The following is a 26,565-nucleotide window of genomic DNA, read 5'->3' as shown; positions in this document are numbered from 1 at the left end:
AAACTCGCGAAAAAAATCTAAATTTAGAAGGTATATAAACATTGGGTAGCCCAATTTTTCTTCCCTTCTTGTTTTTGTTTAAAATTTTTTAGATGTTCTTAACTTAATTATTAAATATGCAGCTTAGTTGCTCGATAGTTCTTATGGCAGCTATATGATATAGTCGTCCGGTTTTAATGAAAATTAAACCGTAGTAGTAAACATTGGGTAGCCCAATTTTTCTTCCTTTCTTGTTTTTGTTTAAAAATTTTTTAGATGTTCTTAACTTAATTATTAAATATGCAGCTTAGTTGCTCGATAGTTCTTATGGCAGCTATATGATATAGTCGTCCGGTTTTAATGAAAATTAAACCGTAGTTCTGAAATATTTAACCATTACTATATGTCGAAAAACTAAAAAAAAAATTGAAAAACAGCAAAGTGATAATTTTTTTTATTTATTTTTCCGATTTTTCTTATGGGTAAAATTTTTGCAATATTATTAAGGGTATAAAATATTACTGAAATAATAATTTTTGCATAATATATTACTTTATATTTCTTTGAACTTATAAACAAGTCTGTTTTCCATTTTCAGATTTACGGCGCTCGCCCAGCTGTTAATCTTTCATGGTATAATTCAACTTACCTAATAAGTGCTGAAACAAATAACCTAACTGAAATTCGGATGAAAGCGGTAAAAGATAAATCATATAATTGCACATTAATGTTTATGCCTTACCATATTTTTTCCATAGTTTGAAACGAATGATGGCACTTATCACACCCAATCAGAACTAATTTTATTGCAACTCGTTTTGAGAATGACCGTGTTTTTCGCTGTGAGGCTGAAAACGTTGTTTTGCAATTAAATCGAGAAAAACCAATTTCATCCGCGCTAATATTGGAAGTTTTGTGTAAGTCTATAAGCCCTGTCTTTGATCCTTAAATTCTCACGGATGCGAATAAACTAAAAACTGGTCACTTTTCTTACCACTCAAAAAGTTATCGAAAAAGCCTCTAGAAATGTATTCCCCCTACAAAACAATCGAGTTTTAGGTGGCGCCATCTGTCGAGCTATATAGCCAACACTAGAAGCTAAGTGCGTGAACTACCCCCCTCTCCCACTAAGAGTTCTCTCGTTCTGTTCGGCAGAGGCCGAACTTTAAACCCTATAATTTCTTTAATATTAGCTCGATTTGCTAGAAATACTCGAAACACACACACACACAGTCCAACTGCGGTCTAACATGTCACAGAGTTCATACAGGCGGACATGGCTAGATCGACTCGGCTATTGATCCTGATCAAGAACATATATACTTTATACGGTAGGAAACTCTTTCTTCTACCTATTACATACTTTTCAACGAAAACAATATACGCTTTTAATCTACGATTAACGGGTATTAAAATATGTATAACCTCGCTGTTTTTCAATCTATTTAAATGTTCTTCAAGATAAGATTGACGAGGTAAAATTTACGTGACGATAGCACCAAAAACTTCTGATATAAGTCTTAGTAACATTTATTTATTTTACCAAAATAAATAACTTCTTTTTTATTCAATTTGTTTTATAATCAGCTCTCTGCTTTGAAACAAGAATATATATACTTTATATGGTCGGGAACGTCTCCCTCACTGCGCTATAAACTTCTCACCAAAATTATAATACCTTCTGCAAGGGTATAAAAAGTAATTATTTTTGGTAAAATAAATAATAATCGTTACAAAATCTGATATCAAAAGTATTTGGAGTTGAAGGTGCTATCGTCACGTAATAAGTACCTCGTCTAGAGGTGTTTTTACTTGATATCAGTTTTTGTTTGAAACTACAGTCTTATTTCTGCAAAGCTCTAAAAGCATACAACATACACAGTTCTGGCAATGCATGAATATTAAACAGTTTCATTTAAAATGACCGTTGCGGGTGTCAATAATAAAATTGTTGGCCTCTAGTCTGTATCCATTATGAAAACAAACTTTTGTACAAGTGTATTGATCTTTAAAGTAGTTTATTAATCTACGAAGCAATTCACAGTTATTTAGGTAGTTAGATATTTCTTAATTTTGAGTAAGCGGAAATACTTAAAAAGTCCTATTGGCTCAAACTAAATGTGATAGATTGTATGATTAAGCAAACAATTTTTTTGTACGATTATTAAAATTGTAGTTATTAGTATTACATTTTTAAAATTTTTTTTCATATAATTTTTTACCTTTTGAATTTGTTGACTATTTTAATAATATTCCAATATTCCAAGGGTATATTTTAATCGTTTAAAAGTCGGAAGTATTTCCGACCTATATTAAGCCCTTATGAAGTCATCTGCCGCAGCTCGGCCGCGCCTCTGCCGCCCTCTGCCGCTGCTCGGCCGCTGCTCTGGTGGTAATCGCTGCAGAAGGGAGATAGAACGAAGGAACTGTTAGTTCTAGTGTTGGCTATGCAGTTCGACAGATGGCGCCACTTTTACTTCGATTGTTTTGTAGGGGAAATACTTAGTTTCAAGTTTTTTGCCAAAGTAACGGGTACGGGTAGTCAGGGAACTCGACTATACCGTTCTTGTTTGTTTGCACCTTTTAATAAAGCAATTTAACGGTTTTTATTGCAAAAAAAAAAAAAAGGAAGGAAACTTTGTCAAGCCAAAGTTCATATACCCTTGCACTTATAACAATTATTTAATATATTTATTCAATCTCTGATTTGTACTTAATGAAATCTTACCAAATCAATTGTAGAATATATCACTTAATCTATTTCTCCTATGGCGATACCTTGCCTATTGTTTTTTTTACACTCACAATAAAAGTAATACTGTTTTTATACTCACAAAGTAAATTAATAGAAACAAGTTTTTTGTTGGTATATTTTAATGTTTAACATCTGTCGATATCGAATAAACTTTCTAACCTTTCAAACTTTCTAATGTAAATAGATGTCAGATTTTTGTTAAGTTTAAATTAATTTATTAATATTCCGATTTTATTCATGGGACCTATATGACTTAGTCGTCCGATTTGAATCAAATTTAAACCGTTGTTTTTAAAAAAGAAACCATCACTAAATATCGAAAAACTAACTAAAAAAATTAAAAATAGTATTTAACAAGAAAGGAAGCAAACTTCGGCAAGCCGATGTTTTTACACTCTTGCAGCTATTGGAAAATTTAAATATTCTTGAAAACATTAAAATTATCATTTATTTGCGTATATGCTTAAAAGAATTGAATATATGATGATTTGCAAAAAACACCGAAGTTATAATTTTTTTTATTTACTTTTCCGATTGTTCCTATGGGAGCTATATGATATAGTCGTCCGATCCGGTTCGTTGCGACTTATGTACTACCTGCAATAGAAAGACAATTTTTGGGAAAGATTCATGCAGATAGCTTTAAAACTGAGAGACAAGTTTGCGTAGAAACGAACGGACAGACGGACGGACAGACGGACATGGCTAGATCGACTCTCCTCGTGATGCTGATCAAAAATATACATACTTTATAGGGTCGGAAATGTCTCCTTCACTGCGTTGCAAACTTCTGACTGAAATTATAATACCCTCTGCAAGAGTATAAAAAGTACAATTTTGCTCATTCATTGAAGTTGACGACAGAACGGAACAAGAAAGCGAGGCCTTAATGTATACAAAATATTTGTTACCATTAAAAGGTAGCAACTGATAAACATTAATCGTTAAAATTAGCGGGATAAACACAATATAATAAACAAAACAATACAATTTGAATTTAACGTTAAAAAGGCAGTAAACTTATTACCAATCAAATCTCCAGCAGTATCCATATAGTGGTCTCAATTTATCAATACCCGCATTAGTAAATAAAATAAAAAAAATGCGATAAATTTTAAATTTTAAATTTTTTTTTGCTATTGCTTTTGCTATCCAGGTATGTCTTTAATCACAACAACACGGCCAGAAACAAGCATCGCTTTAACAGATCCAAAAAGATCCATTCTGCAAAAAACCTCATGAACTTTATGACGAACATGCGATTTCTTCATTAGTGGCTCTTTATTTTATGGCTGCGGTGGTACTGGTATATTGGTTTAAAAAATAACGTTTAAAACACAATCTTCTTCTGAAACAAGCAACTTGCAAGCTACAACAATAAGCCTAAATACAAACTGTGGTATGACCTCACTAGCCTCTGTCTTTTCCTGTCACCGAAAACCAATTTATCCACTTCTTCAATTAATAAGGTGATCAGTTCCACGCAGCAGGTGACTATAATGTGAAGCACACTCACTGTAGCTCTCGCCCCAGACAACTATATAGCACTATTATCCAACAAAGCACTTAACTGGAAAAAACATCCAGATTTAATTGACTACGCCATCACAAGAAGAATTCACGAAAATATCATAAATGCCGAATGTTAACCTGACCTATCGTCTCCTTCACTGCGTTGCAAACTTCTGACTGAAATTATAATACCCTCTGCAAGGGTATAAAAAACCAAAGTTATAATTTTTTTTTATTTATTTTTATGATTGTTCCTATGGGAGCTATATGCTATAGTCGTCCGATTTTGATGAAATTTAAATCGTAATTCTGAAATAATTAACTATTACTATGTGTCGATTGTTCCTATGGGAGCTATATGCTATAGTCGTCCAATCCGACTCGTTCCGACTTATATACTACCTGCAATAGAAAGACAACTTTTGGGAAAGTTTCATGCAGATAGCTTTAAAACTGAGAGACTAGTTGCGTAGAAACGGACGGACAGACGGACGGACAGACGGACATGGCTAGATCGACTCTCCTAGTGATGCTGATCAAGAATATACATATATACTTTATAGGGTCGGAGATGTCTCCTTCACTGCGTTGCAAACTTCTGACTGAAATAATCGATTATAATACCCTCTGCAAGGGTATAAATATAACTTTGCTGTTTTTAATTTTTTTTTTTAGTTCTTCGATTTTTAGTAATGGTTAAATATTTCAGAATTACGATTTAAATTTCATCAAAATCGGACGACTATATCATATAGCTCTCATAGAAATAATAAAAATATATAAAATAACTATGTAATAATTGAGCTGCAAATCATCACAGCTTCAATGTTTTTAAACATATACGCAAGTAAATCATAATTTTAATGTTTTAAAGAATAATTAGTTTTTGCAATAGCTGCAAGGGTATATGAACTTCGGCTTGCCGAAGTTTGCTTCCTTTCTTGTTAGTTATTTTTTTAAGTGGTCAGTCCGATAACAGCGTCTTTACCAATAAAGAATTTGTTTGACTTTTTCTCTTCAAGGGCTAAAATCATGTCAACCCGGACGCACCATTTTTTTTTAAGACCCCACTTCACCGGCCTGAATCTCAGGCTTCTAGACCAGAATACCATTTTTAACTTTTTAAGCTGATAAAAAAAATTAAACTCACTAGTTTCTTTTTACCAGTGAAGTGGCCCTGACACTAATATACTGAAAGAGTTTTTTGGCTTCCCTTTTATCAACACATCAATATAATAATAATATATTTTTATTCTTCAACAGATCCCCCCGTTGTAAAAGTTAGTCCATCTGACATGATTGCCAATACAAGTGAAATCGTTCTTCTTAATTGTGAATATGTTGCGAATCCTGCTTCTCTAACGCAAGTTGAATGGTGAGTAGAGGACACGGCCTAAAGCATTATAAGTTTTAGCTCTTCTCCATTTTGGAACATACCAAATTTTTTTGAATGTTATATCGTACTATCGTATTTACTAGTTATATACCAAAAAATAATAAATTACACCAAAATTGGAAAATTTAAACTTTTACAGAAATATTAATATTTCTTGTTCGAATCTTATGGAATACAGCTCTGCAAATCGATTATATTTCGAATAGTTATAGTGATAAAATATATTTAAATACAAAATGAAAGTGGAGAGCCCCATACATTCAATGCAACGCATAAATCCGAGCTGGATGACCGTTTTTGCTGTGGTCAAAATAATAAGTACACTCGTGGTTTTACTAAATTTTAAGAGATTTAACCTAAACCTTGCTTATTAAAGTATATTCGAGTTAAGAAAATTATTAAGACCGGCCGAAATACGCATTGCACGCTTGGAGAAACGAATATTGCCGTAAGTCTTCAAAGTTATGGAAAAATTCTTCGGGAAATTGTGAAAAGCCTTGGACGCTTGGTGTGTTTGGTTCAAGATGCATTAAAATCCAAAGTTTTTGAATAACAAGGACGAAAGAAGAAATCTTCACAATAAAGGGATTCAAACAATCAATAAAGCTTAGCGCGACGAAAAAGCTCTAAAATGTAGTAACGCGTTTTCAAGCTCGAAATATCCTGGTTTCACAGCAGGGAAACAAGTCGGCAGAACCAACATTTTAAGTTCAAAATTTGTAGCTTTTATAGCTTTTTAACGTTCATGCGGATATATAGACTGATCAAGAAATATATATTTTGTAGGGTCGGAAACGCTTTTTTCTGTCTGATTCGTAGTTTTTTTTACTCCACTCGTAACGGGTATAATAAAAAATCAACTTTGCATAAACCTTGCTGTTATGTTCATCTACAGTATGTCAAGGGACTCTTTACACACGGAAAAAAACATAATTTTTGACTTTGGATGCAAAAAAACGACTTTGGTTAAGATTTTTCAATATTATTTAATGCAGAATATATAATACTTTTAATGAGAATGTGCCAAAATTATAACAAACGAGGATGGTAGCTAACTTTGGCCAGCCGAATTTTAATACCCTCGCATCAAATTTGGACCGATTTCCCCCTATTATTCCTTTTTACCCTGATCAAGGTATGCATAAAAAAATAAGATTAGGAAAGATTCATGTCAATAGCTTTTTTACTGTGCAAAATATCCTGAAAAGTATAAAAATGAAACCGATTTTACCCTATTGTTTCTATGGGAGCTTTTCCACTGATCAAGGTGTGCATAAAAAAATACGACTTGGAAAGATGCATGTCAATAGCTTTTGCACTGCGCGAAATATCTTTATTTATTGCAAGTTATATCCGATGGTTCCTATGGAAGCTATAAGATATAGATGTCCGATCGGGGATGACTGTGATAGTTTTAGATCGCTAGCTTTTAAGCTGAGCTCGCAGTCGGTATTTAAACAGACAGAAATACGGTCAGACGGACATGGCTATATAGACTCCTCTATTGATCGTGATAAAGAATACATATACTTTATGGGGTCGGAAACGTCTCCTTCACTGCGTTACAAATTTCTGATCAAAATTATAATACTCTTTGCAAGAGTATAACAAAACAGCGCAAGGGAAAATTTTTAAGCAACAAAATTAAAGGTTACACATAATTGACAGTTATGAAGACAGTTCTTGAAGAAAAAACGGTGCCTTACCGTTATCTATGTTTGTTTTTCGTTTCTATTGGTTGCGAAATCTTACTGCACACGTGTCAAAAAGCTACTTTTTTAGTAATTAACATGCCTGGAGTTAGATTGACTTTTGAAGTTACCCAATTGATTTATTATAATCACCAATTGGGAAAATCTGTAGCTGTGTTAGTGGATATGTTTCGTGTATCGCGCAAAACAATTAATAATGCTCTAAATCGAGCCGAAAATGAGGTGGTCCGTACACTTTATCATGCGTAATGTCCTTCAAAACTTCCAAATTTCGACCAGACCCCTTGCTAAGGTGTTGGAAGAAGAGTGTGGTACGGTCGTTTCACACGAAACCGTCCGCCAACTAATTCTGCGGAACAAATACTCGTCAAGAGTTGTGCGTAAGAAGCCACTGCTTTCGAAAGCAAACGTTAAAAAGCGGTTTACTTATGCTGTCAACATGAGCATCAAGAAGGACTATTATTGAGATGAAACCAAAATAATGCTGTACTACAATGATAGATCAACCAGAGTATGGCGCTAACAGCTTTAGATCAGCGCAACATTATTCCGACAATAAAATTTGGAAAATTGTCGGTGATGGTTTGGGAATGCATTATACAATAGAAGGCAAACAATTTAAGTTTTACCAAGATGACCCCAAACATAAAGAGCTCACTGTACGTACAAAAAATGTTTTTTTTTTGTCGAATGTCATACTTGAGACACTGTACCAATCCTTTTTTTTGGTTAAATTAGTGGCCCAAAAAAAAGTTGCGTTTTAAAGTTTTCTTTAAAAAAAAGGGTGCTGGGGCACAGCCTGTAATTCGTCTCTTAAAAGGGAGCTATATGCTATAGTCGTTCGATCAGACGTATATACTACCTGCAATAGAAAGACGACTTTTGGGAAAGTTTCATGCAGATAGCTTTAAAACTGAGAGGCTAGTTTGGGTAGAAACGGACTTACAGACGGACAGACTGACAGACTTACAGACGGACAGACTGACAGACTGACAGACGGACGGACAGACGGACGGACAGACGGACGGACAGACGGACGGACAGACGGACATGGCTAGATCGACTCTCCTAGTGATACTGATCAAGAATATATATACTATATAGGAAATGTCTTCTTCACTGCGTTGCAAACTTCTGACTGAAATTATAATACCCTCTGCAAAGGTATACAAATTTGAGGCAAGTCAAAAATGTGACTTATTGAAAAGTGTTTGGTTTGTAAAAGAATAACCCATATAAGTTTTTATTCAAATTTGTTACAGCAGTCAATAAATGTGTAGGTGGTGTAAGGACATGAGCCTTCTCTTGCCGGACTGTGATTTGGCCGGTGTGATTACGTCGAATTTTAGCGAATTAGATTTAATAAAAATTTGGATTGCGATTTGTGTAGTTGTATGCCATGACGATGACCATTTTCCCAATAGCTAGGTTGTCCACTACCTTCGATCCCTGCTGCAGCTCTGCTACGTACTCGTGGACCCATCGTTTCCAAAATTGTTGCTTCATTGCGCTGACTCTTCTCCACCGTTTCAAGTTATCGATGTTTCCGCCTTCGGATGGGACTTCAGGCAACGCACGCAAGGATGTTAGTAGCATTATTCTCGATGTCGATAAGAGCCGTGCTGAGCTAATTTAGTTTTAGTTTTAAATAGAAATTCACGCAGTGCCTTTAATGTCTAACAAACACCCTTAAAAATTGTGGCATTGTCACAAAATATAACTGTTGGTAGTCAGCGTCTCCCAATCATGCGTTTTAAGGCTGCTATAAATGCCTCCGTTAAAAGGTCCGAAACCAATTCGATATGGACGGCCTTTGACGCCAAGCAGTCGAATGAGAATATAAAACCTTTTGATGGGCCCTTCCCTCTTATACGCATGTATATGTTGACTGGTCTAGCGAAGTCAACACCGCATCGTGCAAAAGGCCTTGAAACTGTTAGACGCCTCTCCGGAAGATTTCCCATGACTTGTCACTGCAACTGTGGCTTATAACGCACGCAATGTATTTACGATCTAAGAACGCGTCTGGCTGCTTCTGGAGCATTTACCACCAAAAGTCGAATGATATGATAACGAAAACCCAACTATGGTGCCTTTAAAAAGGGTTAAGAATTTTAGTTGTGTATTAATCCCAAAATGAGATATCGTCTCAGAATTCCTTGTGATTCGAGTGCCATTTTCTTAGCTCGAATCCACCCCTATTATAATGTCGGTAACTTCGCGTTTAATTTGCCTAAGTCCGTCCATGGTATCATGACCACAAAAAAAATTGTCCGCGAAGAACAATGATTCCAACGCTTCTGAACCGTTCTTATTGTTAGCGCCGTACAAGTCGGCCAGATAGACTATGCTGCGGATAGCAAGATACGACGCTGACGGCGTACCGTAGGTTACAGTGTTTAATTGAACACTGGTCCCACCATAAGTGGGTCATTCAACGATACTCCAGAAGAATTCTTACAAGACGCGTAGAAAACAATTCTCAATTTAGTTGTGGGGCTACTTGGCTTGAATACGGAGTGGTGTGGAATATAAAAGTGAGGCTCATCTAGCCTGGGCTTAAGCACCAAAGTTAAATTATTGAGATCTTCGTACAGCCTTGACTTCCGGTTATCCCTTTAAACGACGTTCAAGAGTTTCAAAACTGCAACGAGCTGTGTCGTACGACTTGCCCAACATTGAATGATTATCCTTGAACGGCAGCTGTGCGACTACTTACCAATTGGCTCCTGGTGAACTGTTTTCAGGAAAGCTTGCTCACACCTTTTCGCACACCTTCACCACTTCATCTAACTGTCAGAGTCTTTTCAGGTTTTTGTTTATCGATTCCTCTAATGTAGGAGAATAACAGTGCGGTGTTCTTGGGCTGGCTCGTTTAGAGCGTTCAGTGGTTTTTTGCAAGGATTTTTGCGAAGAAGGAAGATTGGGACCCAGTTTTATTTGTCTCTCTGTTTCAGTTCCTAACAGCAAATCTATTGGGTGAGCTTTATAGAATGCTAGTGGAGTATTTCGAGGCCAATTCCAAGATGAGGTGTCGGCATCTGGCTGATAGGTGATATGCTTAATAACACTTAACAGAATCAAAAGCCTTACTAAAATCTTTATATATAACATCAGTCTGCATTTTATTATTAAATCCTATAATCAGATTTAATTTCGAACATCCGACTTACCTCCCTTTTTATGGAGTGAAATAATAAAAGAATCTTTCCAGATAGTTGGAAAAACTGATGTTGAGGTAGACAATTGAAACAGCTTAAGAATCTGTGTACAAATAGTTGCTTAAGCATGCACCCAGGAAGTACGTCCGGCCCTGGAGAGTATGTTGGTTTTGTGGTCTCCAAATCCTTTAGAAGAGAACTTTTTGTTATTACCGGGGAAGAAACACAATTTCACTTGATTCAATTGTAAAGGTAAACTGAAGTTAGTCAGGAATCCGTCTTATAGGTAGCTTGGAAGAACTTGGCAGATAAATCAGCAATTTCCGATTTACGGTTTAAATTTCATCAAAATCGGACGACTATATAGCTCCCATAGGAACAATCGGAAAAATAAATGAAAACAAGAAAGGAAGCAAACTTCGGCGTGCCGAAGTTCATATACCGTAATTCTGAAATATTAACCATTACCATTAAAAAAAATTAAAAAAAAAACCAAAGTTATAATTTTTTTTATTTATTTTTATGATTGTTTCTATGGGAGCTATATGCTATAGTCGTCCGATTTTGATGAAATTTAAAACGTAATTCTGAAATATTTAACCATTACTATATCTCAAAGGACTAAAAAAAAAATTAAAAAACACCAAAGTTATCATTTTTATACCCTTGCAGAGGGTATTATAATTTCAGTCAGAAGTTTGCAATCGCAGTGAAGGAGACTTTTCCGACCCTATAAAGTATATATATTCTTGATCAGCATCACTAGTAGAGTCCATCTAGCCATGTCCGTCTGTCCGTCCGTCTGTCCGTCCGTTTATATGCAAACTAGTCTCTCAGTTTTAAAGCTATCTGCATGAAACTTTTCCAAAAGTTGTCTTTCTATTGCAGGTAGTATATAAGTCGGAACGAGCCGGCTCGGACGACTATAGCATATAGCTCCCATAGGAACAATCGGAAAAATAAATGAAAAAAAATTATAACTTGCTGTTTTTTAATTTTTTGTTTAGTTCTTCAACATATAGTAATGGTAAAATATTTCCGATTTACAATTTAAATTTCATCAAAATCGGACGACTATAGCATATAGCTCCCATAGGAACAATCGGAAAAATAAATGAAAAAAAATTATAACTTTGCTGTTTTTTAATTTTTTGTTTAGTTCTTCGACATATAGCAATGTTTATTTATTTCAGAATTATGGTATAAATTTTATCAAAATCGGACGTCTATAGCATATAGCTCCCATAGAAATAATAAAAATATATAAAATAACTATCTAATAATTGAGCTGCAAATCATCATAGTTTCAAAGTTTTTTTTTAGCACATACTCAAGTAAATCATAATTTAAATGTTTTCAAAAGTATTTAATTAATGCAATAGCTGCAAGGGTATATGAACTTCGGCTTGCCGAAGTTTGCTTTCCTTCTTGTTTTTATTTATTTTTATGATTGTTCCTATGGGAGCTATATGCTATCGTCGTCCGATTTTGATGAAATATAAATCGTAATTATGAAATAATTAACCATTACTATGTGTCGAAGAACTAAAAAAAAAATTGAAAAATAGAAAAGTTATAATTTTTTTAAATTTATTTTTCCGATTGTTCCTATGGGAGCTATATGCTATAGTCGTCCGAACCGGCTCGTTCCGACTTATATACTACCTGCAATAGAAAGACAACTTTTGGGAAAGTTTCATGCAGATAGCTTTAAAACTGAGAGACTAGTTTGCGTAGAAACGGACGGACAGACGGACGGACAGGCGGACATGGCTAGATCAACTCGCCTAGTGATGCTGATCAAGAATATATATACTTTATAGGGTCGGAGATGTCTCCTTCACTGCGTTGCAAACTTCTGACTGAAATTATAATACCCTCTGCAAGGGTATAAAAACTATATAATAATTGAGCTGCAAATCAATGTATATATCCTATAGGAACAATCGGGATGAAAAAAAATTATAACAAATCCTTTAGAAGAGAACTTTCTGTTATTACCGGGGAAGAAACACAATTTCACCTGTTTCAATTGTAAGGGTAAACTCAAGTTAGACAGGAATCCGTCTTATAGGTAGCTTGGAAGAACTTGGCAGATAAATTAGCAATTTCAGAGTAGACGCCCCAGTTGAGTTAATTCGTAATAATGAAGGCAAGGAGCAGTTTTTTCGCTTGACATATACAAATACATAGAACATTAAAATACGGTCGAGCAACCACATATTTCGAAAATAAAACATGGCTTGCCCGTCCTGTTGTATTTTTTGAAAGTGTTTGTTTTTGTGTAAACCACGGAGGTCTTGGAGGAAGACTGACAGGAACGCATTCATTAAAAAACGTGTTTAAATCGCTACAACATTTAATTCAGTGGCACTTTCCATATCCATGCAATTGTATAAGTTTCTTCAGTTGCATTCGGAAATCAAGTAGTTTAGCTTATTAAAGTTGATTAAGGGAAGCATTTCGTTTTCACACACTAAATGGCAATAGGTTTCAGGGCAGGGAACAACAAATGATCAATGGTCCGACAAAGGCTTGCAAACAAGTGAGTCAGTAGGAGATGACCAAGATATATCTGGGAGATTAAAATCTCCCAAAAAAATCAAATGATCATTGTCAGAGAGTATAGATAGATCAGATTTAATAGCAGACAAATGATGTTGTGTTTTACACTAACCAATGCGGTTTCATTTTGGTAATCAGTTTGGAAAAACTTCGGAGTTGGAAATCTCCGGTTTCTGCCGAGTTTCTGTGACGACAAAAATATGTTCAATAAAGGCAGAGGAGTCAGCGAACAGTCTAAGCTACTTCATATTAAGTCTCCTTACATTTTGATAGGCTAGAAATATAGAAGTGTTCAGTTTTTGGAACAGACTCAAAAAACCGGGGCCGATTATTTCTTTGTCTTTTATGAACAAATTATTTTATTATTAGTTTATTATCAGGCTAAAAACTTTTGTTATGTAGAAAGTTGAAACCTTCTGGAGGGACAGATATCTTAAAAGAGGAAATCTTGCGAGCATATGAAAATTTAAATTGTTCAACTGTAATATTTGGAGATAAGTATTTTTATACCCTTGCAGAGGGTATTATAATTTCAGTCAGAAGTTTGCAACGCAGTGAAGGAGACATGTCCGACCCTATACAGTATATATATTCTTGATCAGCATCACTAGGAGAGTCGATCTAGCCATGTTCGTCTGTCCGTCCGTCTGTCCGTCCGTTTCTACGCAAACTAGTCTCTCAGTTTTAAAGCTATCTGAATGAAACTTTCCCAAAAGTTGTCTTTCTATTGCAGGTAGTATATAAGTCGGAACGAGCCAGATCGGCCGACTATAGCATATAGCTCCCATAGGAGCAATCGGAAAAATAAATTTAAGAAAATGTTACCTTTGCTGTTTAAAAATTTTTTTTTAGTTTTTCGACATATAGTAATGGTTAAATATTTCCGAATTACGGTTTAAATTTCATCAGAATCAGACGACTATATCATATAGCTCCCATAGGAACAATCGGAAAAAAAATACAAAAAAAATTATAACTTTGCTGTTTTTTATTTTTGTTTTAGTTCTTCGACATATAGTAATGGTTAAATATTTTAGAATTACAATTTAAATTTCATCAAAATCGGACGACTATATCATACAGCTCCCATAGAAATAATAAAAACATATAAAAAATAACTATCTAATAATTGAACGAGCCGGATCGGACGACTATAGCATATAGCTCCCATAGGAACAATCGAAAAAAATAAATAAAAAAAATTAAAACTATATATAAGTTCTTCTACATATAGCAATGGTTAAGTATTTCAGAATTACGGTTTAAATTTCATCAAAATCGGACGACTATATCATATAGCTCCCATAGGAACAATCGGAAAAAATACAAAAAAAATATAGCATTGCTGTTTTTAATTTTTCTATTAATTCTTCGACATATAGTAATGGTTAAATATTTCAGAATTACGTTTTAAATTTTATCAAAATCGGACGACTATATCATATAGCTCCCATAGAAATAATAAAACTATATAAAAAAAACTATCTAATAATTGAGCTGCAAATCAATGTTTTTAAACATATACGCAAGTAAATCATAATTTTAATGTTTTCAAAAATATTTAATTCTTGCAATAGCTGCAAGGGTATATGAACTTCGGCTTGCCGAAGTTTGCTTCATTCTTGTTTACTACTAAAATTTTCACTTACCGCGTTGAACCCTTCAGTGAGTTTTTTTTAATACACCATTAGGCACAGACTTTATTGCTGTTGTTGTTCAAATTTTGCAAATTTGACTTACCCAAAATTCGGGTTGCGATTTGTGAGATCTCTAGGCGATTTTTAATAGTATTGCAATAGTCTTGAAACTAAAGCACTTAAGCATGCTATTAATGCTAGACTAATACTAATACTAGACTAATATTTATTTTTTTACAATATGTAATGTTTCAGTACCTCCGACGTATACGGTGATCCCTGTCCTTTTTTTTGGTAACTGTGGTGGTCTTCTTTGTCGTCCAAGTTGGCAAATGCCTCGGTCGCTTAATGATTGTCCTGCTGAGCGTTCGAGAGTTCCGCAAACTCACTCATATTCATGATTATTAATTCATTCCGTTTTGATTTCTGACATTCAACAGTAAATAAACCCAGATCAGCTGTGCGTGCTACTCACATGTCGAAGTAGCATTAGCTTAATGCTAATGCGCCAATGAAACCAGGCACATTTAAAAAGTCCACTAATGCGGCAATGTAATCAGGCTATAAATTATCAAAAAAAAAGTCCGTTTCTAATGAGATCGCGAGCATTTTAGCAGAATCTCTTGGTACCCAGTGTGGCTGATTCTAATTTATGCGCAAATTACTCAAAAACTGACGGTTTCATTACCTTGAGATTTTTACAAAAAGTTCGTTAGATGATCCTATGTACTGTGCATATTGGCACAACCTCTACAAGTAAAGCCCTTTAATTTAATTAAATTTTGGCCCCCCATATTTTTGCATGAAAAAACTCTCAGCTTAATTGACTGTTGGGCGATTTTCTCTAAAACTATCGGTTTTCTTTTGATAAAACTTTCTGAAAGCTTAATAGTTTGACTTAGCGTGTATATTGGCACACAATCTGAGATGGCAACAATTGGCAAAATTGTGGAGACCAGATTTTTCAAATGCATATTTTAAATATCGTTAAGTATTTCATTTCCAAATATTTTTGCGTTTACAATTCTAAAATTACGTAACTGAACAGCGAGAAAACTAAAAAATAATACAAAATAACTAAATAACTAAAAATAACCAAAAATACCCAAAAATAAAATGAAAAACAAAATACAAAAGTTTAGTTTTGCACGCGCGAATATATACTTGCATTATTGTCGTTAAATGTGTTCGAAGACTGTTCTTCACTGATAGGCACGAAAAGTGCAGTCCGAATTCTGAAAACGGAAGTAAGGGAGTGTTGATAAAAAGTGGCATTCGTTAAGGATAAGGTTTTTTTTGGGTTTAGGCTGCCGCGACACGGTTGGTTGATTTCAATAAATATATACTAAATATAATTTTGAGCCACGATTTTTAAACTGGCTGTAGAGAATTCAGTTTAAGATTAAAGTAAGCCAATTTATCTTAAGTGCAACTTTTACTATTTGTTAAGTTAATTTTTTGCGTTTTAAGTTATTTTTAGGTGTAGAACCAAAGAAATGTGATATTGTATATCTTGTTAGTTTCGTAAATCTTTGAAACCGTTCGAAATTTCTTTTTTGTTCCTGTAAAGCCAAAGGGTTTCAAGAAAGCCCGGCCGTTGAAAATTTGAGTTATCTGATTTAGTAAAGTGTTTTATTTTCAGGTATCGCAATGATGAACTGGTAAATATTAATGACACCGATCATTATAAAGGCGGTAATTCAGAGAATGTTGCCCTCGTAATTAAATCTACAGAAAAAAAAGACATTGGAAATTATTCATGTCAATTATCCAATAACATTGGCAAAGGAATTTCTGATCAGAAAATAAATCTTGACGTGCAATGTAAGGTAATCGTATATTTTAGTTACAATATTTACATTTACTTTTTTAATTGTAGATGTCCCGAGTGTAGAGATTTTAATGATACCAGAGGGTCCTGTAAAAGAAAGCGATGAGTCGAATGTCACCTTATTTTGCAACATATTGGACGCAAATCCTCCTGTTCTCAATAAAGTGAGGTGGTACGCTAACTCTACGCTGCTAAAAGAGCTTCCGGACTGTGAGGAAACCAGAGTATGTAATTTTTAAAAATGTCTTTACACCAAAAATCAAATTGCCATTTAATTTAATCGATGCAATCGGCCTACACACATTGACAAGTTATTTTATGTGTGACGAACGCAGGTTTTGAAATCGTATTGTTGGGTTTTGGATGCTTCAATAAAGAAGAGACATTTTGCAAAACCACTAACAGTTGGGAAGACAGCGACGTCCGCACTCGAAGAGAGATAGCCGGTAACGGGAAAGAAAAAAAAATATATATATATATATTTATATATATATTATATAAATAAAGAAACGAAAACAAAATTTGCTACTCTTGTAGTAAACTTCGGCAAGTAAACTTCCGAAGTTCATATACCCTTGCAGCTATTCTTGAAAACATTAAAATTATGATTTACTTGAAGCTGTGATGATTTGCAGCTCAATTATTTGATAGTTCCTATGACATGATATCGTTTTCCGATTTTAATAAAATTAAAAGCGTAATTTTGAACAGTTAAATTAATTAATCAAAAATAATTTATAAAAAAAATTACAAAATAAAAAAGTCAAATTTAAAAAAAAAAATGTGTTTAATATTTAATATGTTCGAAAGGGCGCTATATGACAAAGAAGTCCGATTTTGATGAAATTTAAATCATAATTCTGAAATATTTAACCATTACTTTATGTCGAAGAACTAAAAAAAAATAAAAAATCAGCAAAGTTATAATTTTTTTTCATTTATTTTTCCGATTTTTCCTATGGGAGCTATATGCTACCGTCGTCCGATCCGGTATTATAATTTCAGTCAGAAGTTTGCAACGAAGTGAAGGAGACATTTCCGACCCTATAAAGTATATATATTCTTGATCAGCATCACTAGACGAGTCGATCTAGCCATGTCCGTCTGTCCGTCCGTCTGTCCGTCCGTTTATATGCAAACTAGTCTCTCAGTTTTAAAGCTATCTGCATGAAACTTTCCCGAAAGTTGTCTTTCTATTGCAGTTAGTATATAAGTCGGAACGAGCCGGATCGGACGGCTATAGCATATAGCTCCCATAGGAACAATCGGAAAAATAAGTTAAAAAAAATTATAACTTTGCTTTTCCTTATTTTTTTTTTAGTTCTTCGACATATAGTAGTGGTTAAATATTACAGAATTATGGTTTAAATTTCATCAAAATCGGACGACTATATCATATAGCTCCCACAGAAATAATCAATAATATATAAAATAACTACCTAATAATTGAGCTGCAAATCATCATAGCTTGAATGTTTTTAAGCATGTACGCAAGTAAATCATAATTTTAATGTTTTCAAAAATATTTAGTTCTTGCAATAGCTGCAAGGGTATATGAACTTCGGCTTGCCGAAGTTTGCTTTCTTTCTTGTTGCTTATTTATTTTATAATTACACGATTTTATGTAAGTGCGAGCAAGACAACGGAATGACGATTTCAATGAGCAATGAATGATGAAAATTGACAGAATTCGATGCCCGAAAAAAAAATACTAGACGGAATTGGGTATAAAAATACAATTAGATAAAATACCACCGGGCATACACCAATACATCAATGAGCAAAATTGTATTTAAAAAGTAAAATTTTGCTCATTCATTGGAGTTGAAGACAAAACGAAATGAAAAAGCGAGGCTTAAATGTATACGATATATTTTTTTCCATTTAAAGCAGGGGTGCCCAAACATTATTTATGGCAGAGTGAACACCGAAACCAATGCAATAAAATACAAATACTTTGGTGCGACAGTTTTCTTTTTATTTCCAGTCGTTAAACCGAAAAAAATTTAAGTGACATTTTCAATCTGTAATGCTGATATTTAAGCATTCCAATTATTAATATGCCTCTCCAAATTAAAGTTTAAGTCCCATTTACTATTTAAAGACAAATAATGCATTGCTGCTCACAAAGAATATTTTCTGTAAAAAATAAATTCATCGCTGTTATGTTGAACAATCTTCCCGCTACGAAGATAAAAGGTGATTTCTAGCAGTGCAAAGTTTTTGGCCGTTTCCGGGGAATCCTATGCAATTGTTGTCGCTCATCTCGGCGACCGAGGCGAAATGCCTTCAGATTAGCGCGAAAAAAAGTAAAGCCTAGGCAAGTGTTGTTGCTCTGCTCAGCGACAGAGACAGCGAATGAAGGGATGAGGAGAGTACGCAAAATGTTTCTTGTTATCGGCCTTCGCTATGCTGAGAGCAGCACATGTATATGACAAAAGAGGAACAAGAACAATGGGCTTGGTCACCACTGGTTTAAAGGGTAACAACCGAAAACCTTTAAACGTTGAAATTCGCGGGATAATCACAATATAATAAACAAAACAATCAAGTTTGAATTTAACGTTATAAAGGCAGTGTGACCATGAATGTATTAGCTTCAATGAATCCGTCAATGAATGAGGTGACAATGTAATGTCATACCCGTATTATAAGCCAACCAAAGCTTTGCAACGCCCGAAGTGTGCTTGGGATCGTTGTCTTGATAAAAGGCAACATATTTTTCAATACCCAATTTTTTTGATTACTAGTTATTCTAACGCAGCGCTAGCTTATTTCAAAACGGAGCCACGTCCACTTAACGAAACACTAAACACGTCTGTCACGTCATTCTGAGTTATGTTAGACATTAGTTGTTATACTCTGTGCGTGTGTTTTTATCTTATCTATAGGTAGACACAAAATTTCAAAAATCGAGCTATCATTTTAAAAGTGATAGAGTTGTAAAGTCCTTTGCTGCCGCTCTGTCGGCCCTCGGCCGCTGCTATGCAAGAAGTCGCTGATGTAGAGAGTCAACAAAAGAATTGTAAGCGGGTGAAGGGGGAGCTGCACTCACTTAGCTTCTAGTGTTGTTTATGCAGTTTGCTAGTTGGCGCCACCTAAACTTCGATTGTTTTGACGAGGAATACTTAGTTTGCAGTTTGTTGGTTGAGTAACGGGTATCTAATAGTCGAGAGACTCGACTATAGCGTTCATTTTTCTTTTTATATGTAGTTAGCAGACAAAAAAGTTAATTTAAAAAAAAAATGTAAATAAGATCGCTATATTGTATTCTTTAACAACAAATTTACGGATAACAAACGACAAATTTCTAATCAAACATATTTTGTATTCGTTCAATATTAGTAGATTAGCTATAATTATAACAAAAATGCGAGCTACATTTTTTTTCTTGCACGAATAATTTACAGATACATAACGACAAGCTCTTGTTAAAAAAAAATGTTCGAGAAGTTCAATTTTTGTAGGGTGTTGCGCTAACTTGATATCAAATTAGTATTTAAAAAAAAGGAGTGGTAAATTATTTTCTTTTACGAATTATTTACAGATAGATAAAGGCACGTTGTCGATAAAAAAAAGAATATTTCATTTTTCCAATATCTGCACGGGTATATAAACTTCAGCTCAAAGAAGTTGGGTCGACTAAAATCGAATTTTCGAAATTTGAAAAGCGGAATCGTTTGCCCATTTTTTGCCCACTTTTGCCCACCAATTAGTTTTTTTTGCCCACCTCCAGTTTTGAAAATATGGTAAGTTCGAAAATTTTCGAAGATTTTCGAAAACATAAAAGTTGACTTTTTTAAATTTTTTTTTTTTTAATCGCAAGAGAATCGTTTGCCCACGTTTGCCCACCTTTTAGAATTTTGAAAAAGTAAAAACTTTAAAAAATATTGAACTTTTAAGTTTTCATAACTTTTTACCCAATTAAAAATCATTTGCCGAAGGCAAAAAAACAATTTTTTTGAAAAAATAAAAACTGCCCATGTTTGCCCACCTCTTAAAATTTCAGAATCTAAAAAAAATTCGTTTGTCCACCTCTTAAAATATGATTTTTTAGCAAAAAACGTTTGCCGACGGCTTTTAATCAGCCTTGTCCGAAAAAAAAAATTTGCCCACCCATTAAAATAGTTTTTTCAAAAAAATAAAAGATGCCCATGATTGCCCACCTCTTAAAATTTAAGAATTTATAAAAAATCGTTTGCCCACCTCTTAAAAATTAGTTTTTTAACAAAAATCATTTGCCGACGGCTTAAAAATAGCTTTTTTCGACAAAAGTCGTTTGCCCACCCCTTAAAAATAGTTTTTTCGAAAAAATAAAAACTGCCCATGTTTGCTCCCCTCTTAAAATTTAAGAATTTAAAAAAAATCGTTGCCCACCTCTTAAAAATTAGTTTTTTAACAAAAATCATTTGCCGACGGCTTAAAAATAGCTTTTTTCGACAAAAGTCGTTTGCCCACCCCTTAAAAATAGTTTTTTTTCGAAAAAATAAAACTGCCCATGTTTGCCCACCTCTTAAAATTTAAGAATTTAAAAAAAAATCGTTTGCCCACCTCTTAAAAATTAGTTTTTTAACAAAAATCATTTGCCGACGGCTTAAAAATAGCTTTTTTCGACAAAAGTCGTTTGCCCACCCCTTAAAAATAGTTTTTTTCGAAAAAATAAAAACTGCCCATGTTTGCCCACCTCTTAAAATTTAAGAATTTAAAAAAAAAATCGTTTGCCCACCTCTTAAAAATTAGTTTTTTAACAAAAATCATTTGCCGACGGCTTAAAAATAGCTTTTTTCGACAAAAGTCGTTTGCCCACCCCTTAAAAATAGTTTTTTCGAAAAAATAAAAACTGCCCATGTTTGCCCACCTCTTAAAATTTAAGAATTTAAAAAAAAATCGTTTGCCCACTATTTAAAAGTAGTAAAAAAGGTTTTTGGTTTTTTTGTCAATGTCAGTAACCGGAAAGCAGTGTTCCGTTTTCGAGAAAACCAAAACCTAAAATAGGGATTTTTAGTTGCAATTTGTAGCAGGTAGTTATTTAAATATTTGAATCATTTTTAAACCTGAATGACTTGTTACATTAAAGGTCTGCACGTTTTTTTACCTGTCAAGGGGTTAAATTTGTTGACCAAAATTTGGGTTTTTTAACAGGTACCTATTTTGCAAACCTGCACAAATTTGGGATTGCATAATTTTTAACCTGAAACACTTGTTGCCTTTTTAAAAATCGTTATTCTCCTCGATTCTCATACTAGGTCTATAAATCGACACCAAGATTGCACAATAAGTCTATTTTTGTGTGAAAAGTGAAGTGAAAAGTTGTGCGCGATATTTGAAAACGCTTACCGTACGGAACTCTTTAAATCGCCTTTTGAAAACAAAGTGAATTAAAGTGACCTAGTATGAGAATCGAGGAGAATAACGATTTTTAAAAAGGCAACAAGTGTTTCAGGTTAAAAATTATGCAATCCCAAATTTGTGCAGGTTTGCAAAATAGGTACCTGTTAAAAAACCCAAATTTTGGTCAACAAATTTAACCCCTTGACAGGTAAAAAACGTGCAGACCTTTAATGTAACAAGTCATTCAGGTTTAAAAATGATTCAAATATTTAAATAACTACCTGCTACAAATTGCAACTAAAAATCCCTATTTTAGGTTTTGGTTTTCTCGAAAACGGAACACTGCTTTCCGGTTACTGACATTGACAAAAAAAACCAAAAACCTTTTTTACTACTTTTAAATAGTGGGCAAACGATTTTTTTTAAATTCTTAAATTTTAAGAGGTGGGCAAACATGGGCAGTTTTTATTTTTCGAAAAAACTATTTTTAAGGGGTGGGCAAACGACTTTTGTCGAAAAAAGCTATTTTTAAGCCGTCGGCAAATGATTTTTGTTAAAAAACTAATTTTTAAGAGGTGGGCAAACGATTTTTTTTTTTAAATTCTTAAATTTTAAGAGGTGGGCAAACATGGGCAGTTTTTATTTTTCGAAAAAAACTATTTTTAAGGGGTGGGCAAACGACTTTTGTCGAAAAAAGCTATTTTTAAGCCGTCGGCAAATGATTTTGTTAAAAAACTAATTTTTAAGAGGTGGGCAAACGATTTTTTTTTTAAATTCTTAAATTTTAAGAGGTGGGCAAACATGGGCAGTTTTTATTTTTTCGAAAAAAACTATTTTTAAGGGGTGGGCAAACGACTTTTGTCGAAAAAAGCTATTTTTAAGCCGTCGGCAAATGATTTTTGTTAAAAAACTAATTTTTAAGAGGTGGGCAAACGATTTTTTTTTTAAATTCTTAAATTTTAAGAGGTGGGCAAACATGGGCAGTTTTTATTTTTTCGAAAAAACTATTTTTAAGGGTGGGCAAACGACTTTTGTCGAAAAAGCTATTTTTAAGCCGTCGGCAAATGATTTTTGTTAAAAAACTAATTTTTAAGAGGTGGGCAAACGATTTTTTTTTTAAATTCTTAAATTTTAAGAGGTGTGCAAACATGGGCAGTTTTTATTTTTTCGAAAAAACTATTTTTAAGGGGTGGGGCAAACGACTTTTGTCGAAAAAAAGCTATTTTTAAGCCGTCGGCAAATGATTTTTGTTAAAAAACTAATTTTTAAGAGGTGGGCAAACGATTTTTTTTTTAAATTCTTAAATTTTAAGAGGTGGGCAAACATGGGCAGTTTTTATTTTTTCGAAAAAACTATTTTTAAGGGGTGGGCAAACGACTTTTGTCGAAAAAAGCTATTTTTAAAGCCGTCGGCAAATGATTTTTGTTAAAAAACTAATTTTAAGAGGTGGGCAAACGATTTTTTTTTTAATTCTTAAATTTTAAGAGGTGGGCAAACATGGGCAGTTTTTATTTTTTCGAAAAAACTATTTTTAAGGGGTGGGCAAACGACTTTTGTCGAAAAAAGCTATTTTTAAGCCGTCGGCAAATGATTTTTGTTAAAAAACTAATTTTTAAGAGGTGGGCAAACGATTTTTTTTTTAAATTCTTAAATTTTAAGAGGTGGGCAAACATGGGCAGTTTTTATTTTTTCGAAAAAACTATTTTTAAGGGGTGGGCAAACGACTTTTGTCGAAAAAAGCTATTTTTAAGCCGTCGGCAAATGATTTTTGTTAAAAAACTAATTTTTAAGAGGTGGGCAAACGATTTTTTTTTTAAATTCTTAAATTTTAAGAGGTGGGCAAACATGGGCAGTTTTTATTTTTTCGAAAAAAACTATTTTTAAGGGGTGGGCAAACGACTTTTGTCGAAAAAAGCTATTTTTAAGCCGTCGGCAAATGATTTTTGTTAAAAAACTAATTTTTAAGAGGTGGGCAAACGATTTTTTTTTTAAATTCTTAAATTTTAAGAGGTGGGCAATCAAGGGCATCTTTTATTTTTTTGAAAAAACTATTTTAATGGGTGGGCAAATTTTTTTTTCGGACAAGGCTGTTTAAAAGCCGTCGGCAAACGTTTTTTGCTAAAAAATCATATTTTAAGAGGTGGACAAACGAATTTTTTTTTAGATTCTGAAATTTTAAGAGGTGGGCAAACATGGGCAGTTTTTATTTTTTCAAAAAAATTATTTTTTTGCCTTCGGCAAATGATTTTTTATTGGGTAAAAAGTTATGAAAACTTAAAAGTTCAATATTTTTTAAAGTTTTTACTTTTTCAAAATTCTAAAAGGTGGGCAAACGTGGGCAAACGATTCTCTTGCGATTAAAAAAAAAAAAATTTAAAAAAGTCAACTTTTATGTTTTTGAAAATCTTCGAAAATTTTCGAACTTCCCATATTTTCAAAACTGGAGGTGGGCAAAAAAAACTAATTGGTGGGCAAAAAATGGGCAAACGATTCCGCTTTTCAAATTTCGAAAATTCGATTTTAGTCGACCCAACTTCTTTGAGCTATAAACTTCGGCTTGCCGAAGTTTACTTGCTTTTTTGTTTTTTTGAAATTTTCAGCAATTAAAGCCTGATGGAATTCCAGGCTGTTTGCTAGGTAATTTGAAATTGATTTCGATAGTAAAGGGTACACAACTGTCGGGGAATCCGACTAGAGTGTTACTTCTTGTTTTAAATAAAGTTTTTTTTTTTAATTTTAGAAAATTGGTTTTAAATTTAAAGACATATGGGGACATATATTCTTTCTGTATTTTACAAAAATAACTTGTTTACGTTACTGTATTTATTTTTAGGAGGATCTCTGCCACATAGACCCAAGTAAACTGTTATTGGAAAGTATTGGACGTGGCTTTTTCTATAATTATTCTTGTGAGGGCTTTAATTCTGCTGGCTGGGGTCCACGCAGCGAAGACAAAGAATTGATGGTTGGTAAAAGTTGTTTTTAGTTAAGTTATTGTAAACTACATTTTTTTTCCAACGTACTTTTTAACAGGTGCATTACGAGCCCGGATCTGCTGCACTTACTCTTTTTCCTTTAGTCGCCGTAAAGAAAAAGAGCGTGACATTCACGTGCTCCGTAGATGATCCCGGCTACCCAGACACAAATAGGTTTGTAACACAGCAAATCAACCAGAATCACAAAATTACGAAAACACACAACGCACCACTTATTGATTTCTATACCGTCCAAGCACTGCAACAGCACGAAGCTGACATTGCTTTCGAAAAGCTGCTGCTGCATAAACATCAAGAACTACTTCAGTATGGTGCTTCGTCACAAATATCATCACGAAAATTAAAAGCCAACGCATCCCACCCAGCTCACGAAATTAAAGAAACTCATGCTCTGATTGATTTACATTTAAACCAATTTCCTTGTACATTACTCACGATTACCTCACACATGCCACAACCGCAAATTTTAACTCTTTACACGGGGGTACAGCTAGAATCCGATTCGTACGCTTCCGCATCGTCCTATGCCCTTTACCGAAAAATGGGAAAGTTGTCGTTTGTTGCTCAAATAGTTTCGAAACCCAACAGATTTCGTTGGCTTCGCGGCGGTCGAGGTCCTCTCCAGGACATTGTCACGAAGGACTGGACGGTGGAGCCGGTCGGCCTAGATAGTCGGACCAATTATTCTTGCTACGCATTCAACGAGGGGGGCAAAGGCGAAATGGCTACAGTCAACTTGGAGGTACACGCACCACCGTTTTTTATCAAGAACTTGCCACCTTATACGGGAATACTGCACACCACGGCCAATGCCAGTTTGACCTGTCGCATTGAGTGCGTTCCGCGCTGTGAGATATCTTGGCTAAAGGATGGAGAGCCAATACCGAAAAACGATACTCGCTATTTTGTTAAGGAAAAATACATGGAATCATCACCAGCCACAGGCGACTTTGAAAGCATGCTATCAGTTTTGGTGAGTACGATACATTTTTATTTGAAAACCAAACATTTTAAATTCCTAGTCCCAATTTTGTATATTCATAAAATAAATACATTATTTATTGTAACGCAATTAAGGAGACATTTCCGTCCATAAAAAGTACATATTTTTTTTATTCTTGATCAGTATCACTAAGACAGTCGATCTAACGATGTCCGACAGCCTGTCTTTTTTATTGAGCAAACTAGTTTCTCAGCTTTAAATCTATCTACACAGGATGTCCCAAAGTAAACAGAACTTTTCCAATAGGTAGATTCCTGGTGGCGCTACCAATAGATAGTAGTAGATTTGTTAAAATGCTATGTCGTTTTTACACTTACAGTAAAAATTGCATGACATTTGATTTACTAAAAGCTACTGCGCCAAAAATAACAGTATGTTTGCGTCGTCGGTACAGAAATTATCATCGAAGAAAGATGCAAAATTAAGTTTTGTTTTAAACTTGGTAAACTTTTCGTAACGTTTCGTAACTAGACACGATGTTGTACAGGAAGTATTTTTCCCTGGTCACCAGTCATTTTGTCCGACATATCCGATTTTTTCAATGCAGTGTGGACACTGACAAAACAATAACTTAAATACAGGTTCTCTCTCTGATCCGGATTCGATCCGATGTTCGGCTCAAAAAAACAAATAAATATGTCTTATAATAACAACTTCATGAGACAATTTTGATTTGTGCTCACATCA

General features: G+C 34.0%; 1 protein-coding gene across 1 annotated transcript in view; it reads left to right on the top strand.

Annotated features, from left to right (window-relative positions):
* Positions 1-26,565, top strand: part of LOC128260242 (uncharacterized) — a 133,561-nt gene that overhangs the window by 57,463 nt on the left and 49,533 nt on the right. Inside the window, 9 exon segments of the mRNA XM_052993066.1 lie at positions 578-676; positions 738-783; positions 786-896; positions 5,510-5,621; positions 16,360-16,541; positions 16,597-16,772; positions 24,713-24,844; positions 24,913-25,028; positions 25,464-25,848. Coding sequence (XP_052849026.1) covers positions 578-676; positions 738-783; positions 786-896; positions 5,510-5,621; positions 16,360-16,541; positions 16,597-16,772; positions 24,713-24,844; positions 24,913-25,028; positions 25,464-25,848 — 1,359 coding nt within the window.

Source organism: Drosophila gunungcola (genome assembly GCF_025200985.1).
Source record: "Drosophila gunungcola strain Sukarami chromosome 3L unlocalized genomic scaffold, Dgunungcola_SK_2 000031F, whole genome shotgun sequence".
NCBI classification, from domain to species: Eukaryota; Metazoa; Arthropoda; class Insecta; order Diptera; family Drosophilidae; genus Drosophila; species Drosophila gunungcola.
The sequence above is the reverse complement of the archived record's forward strand: the minus strand, read 5'-3'. Positions and strand labels throughout refer to the sequence as shown.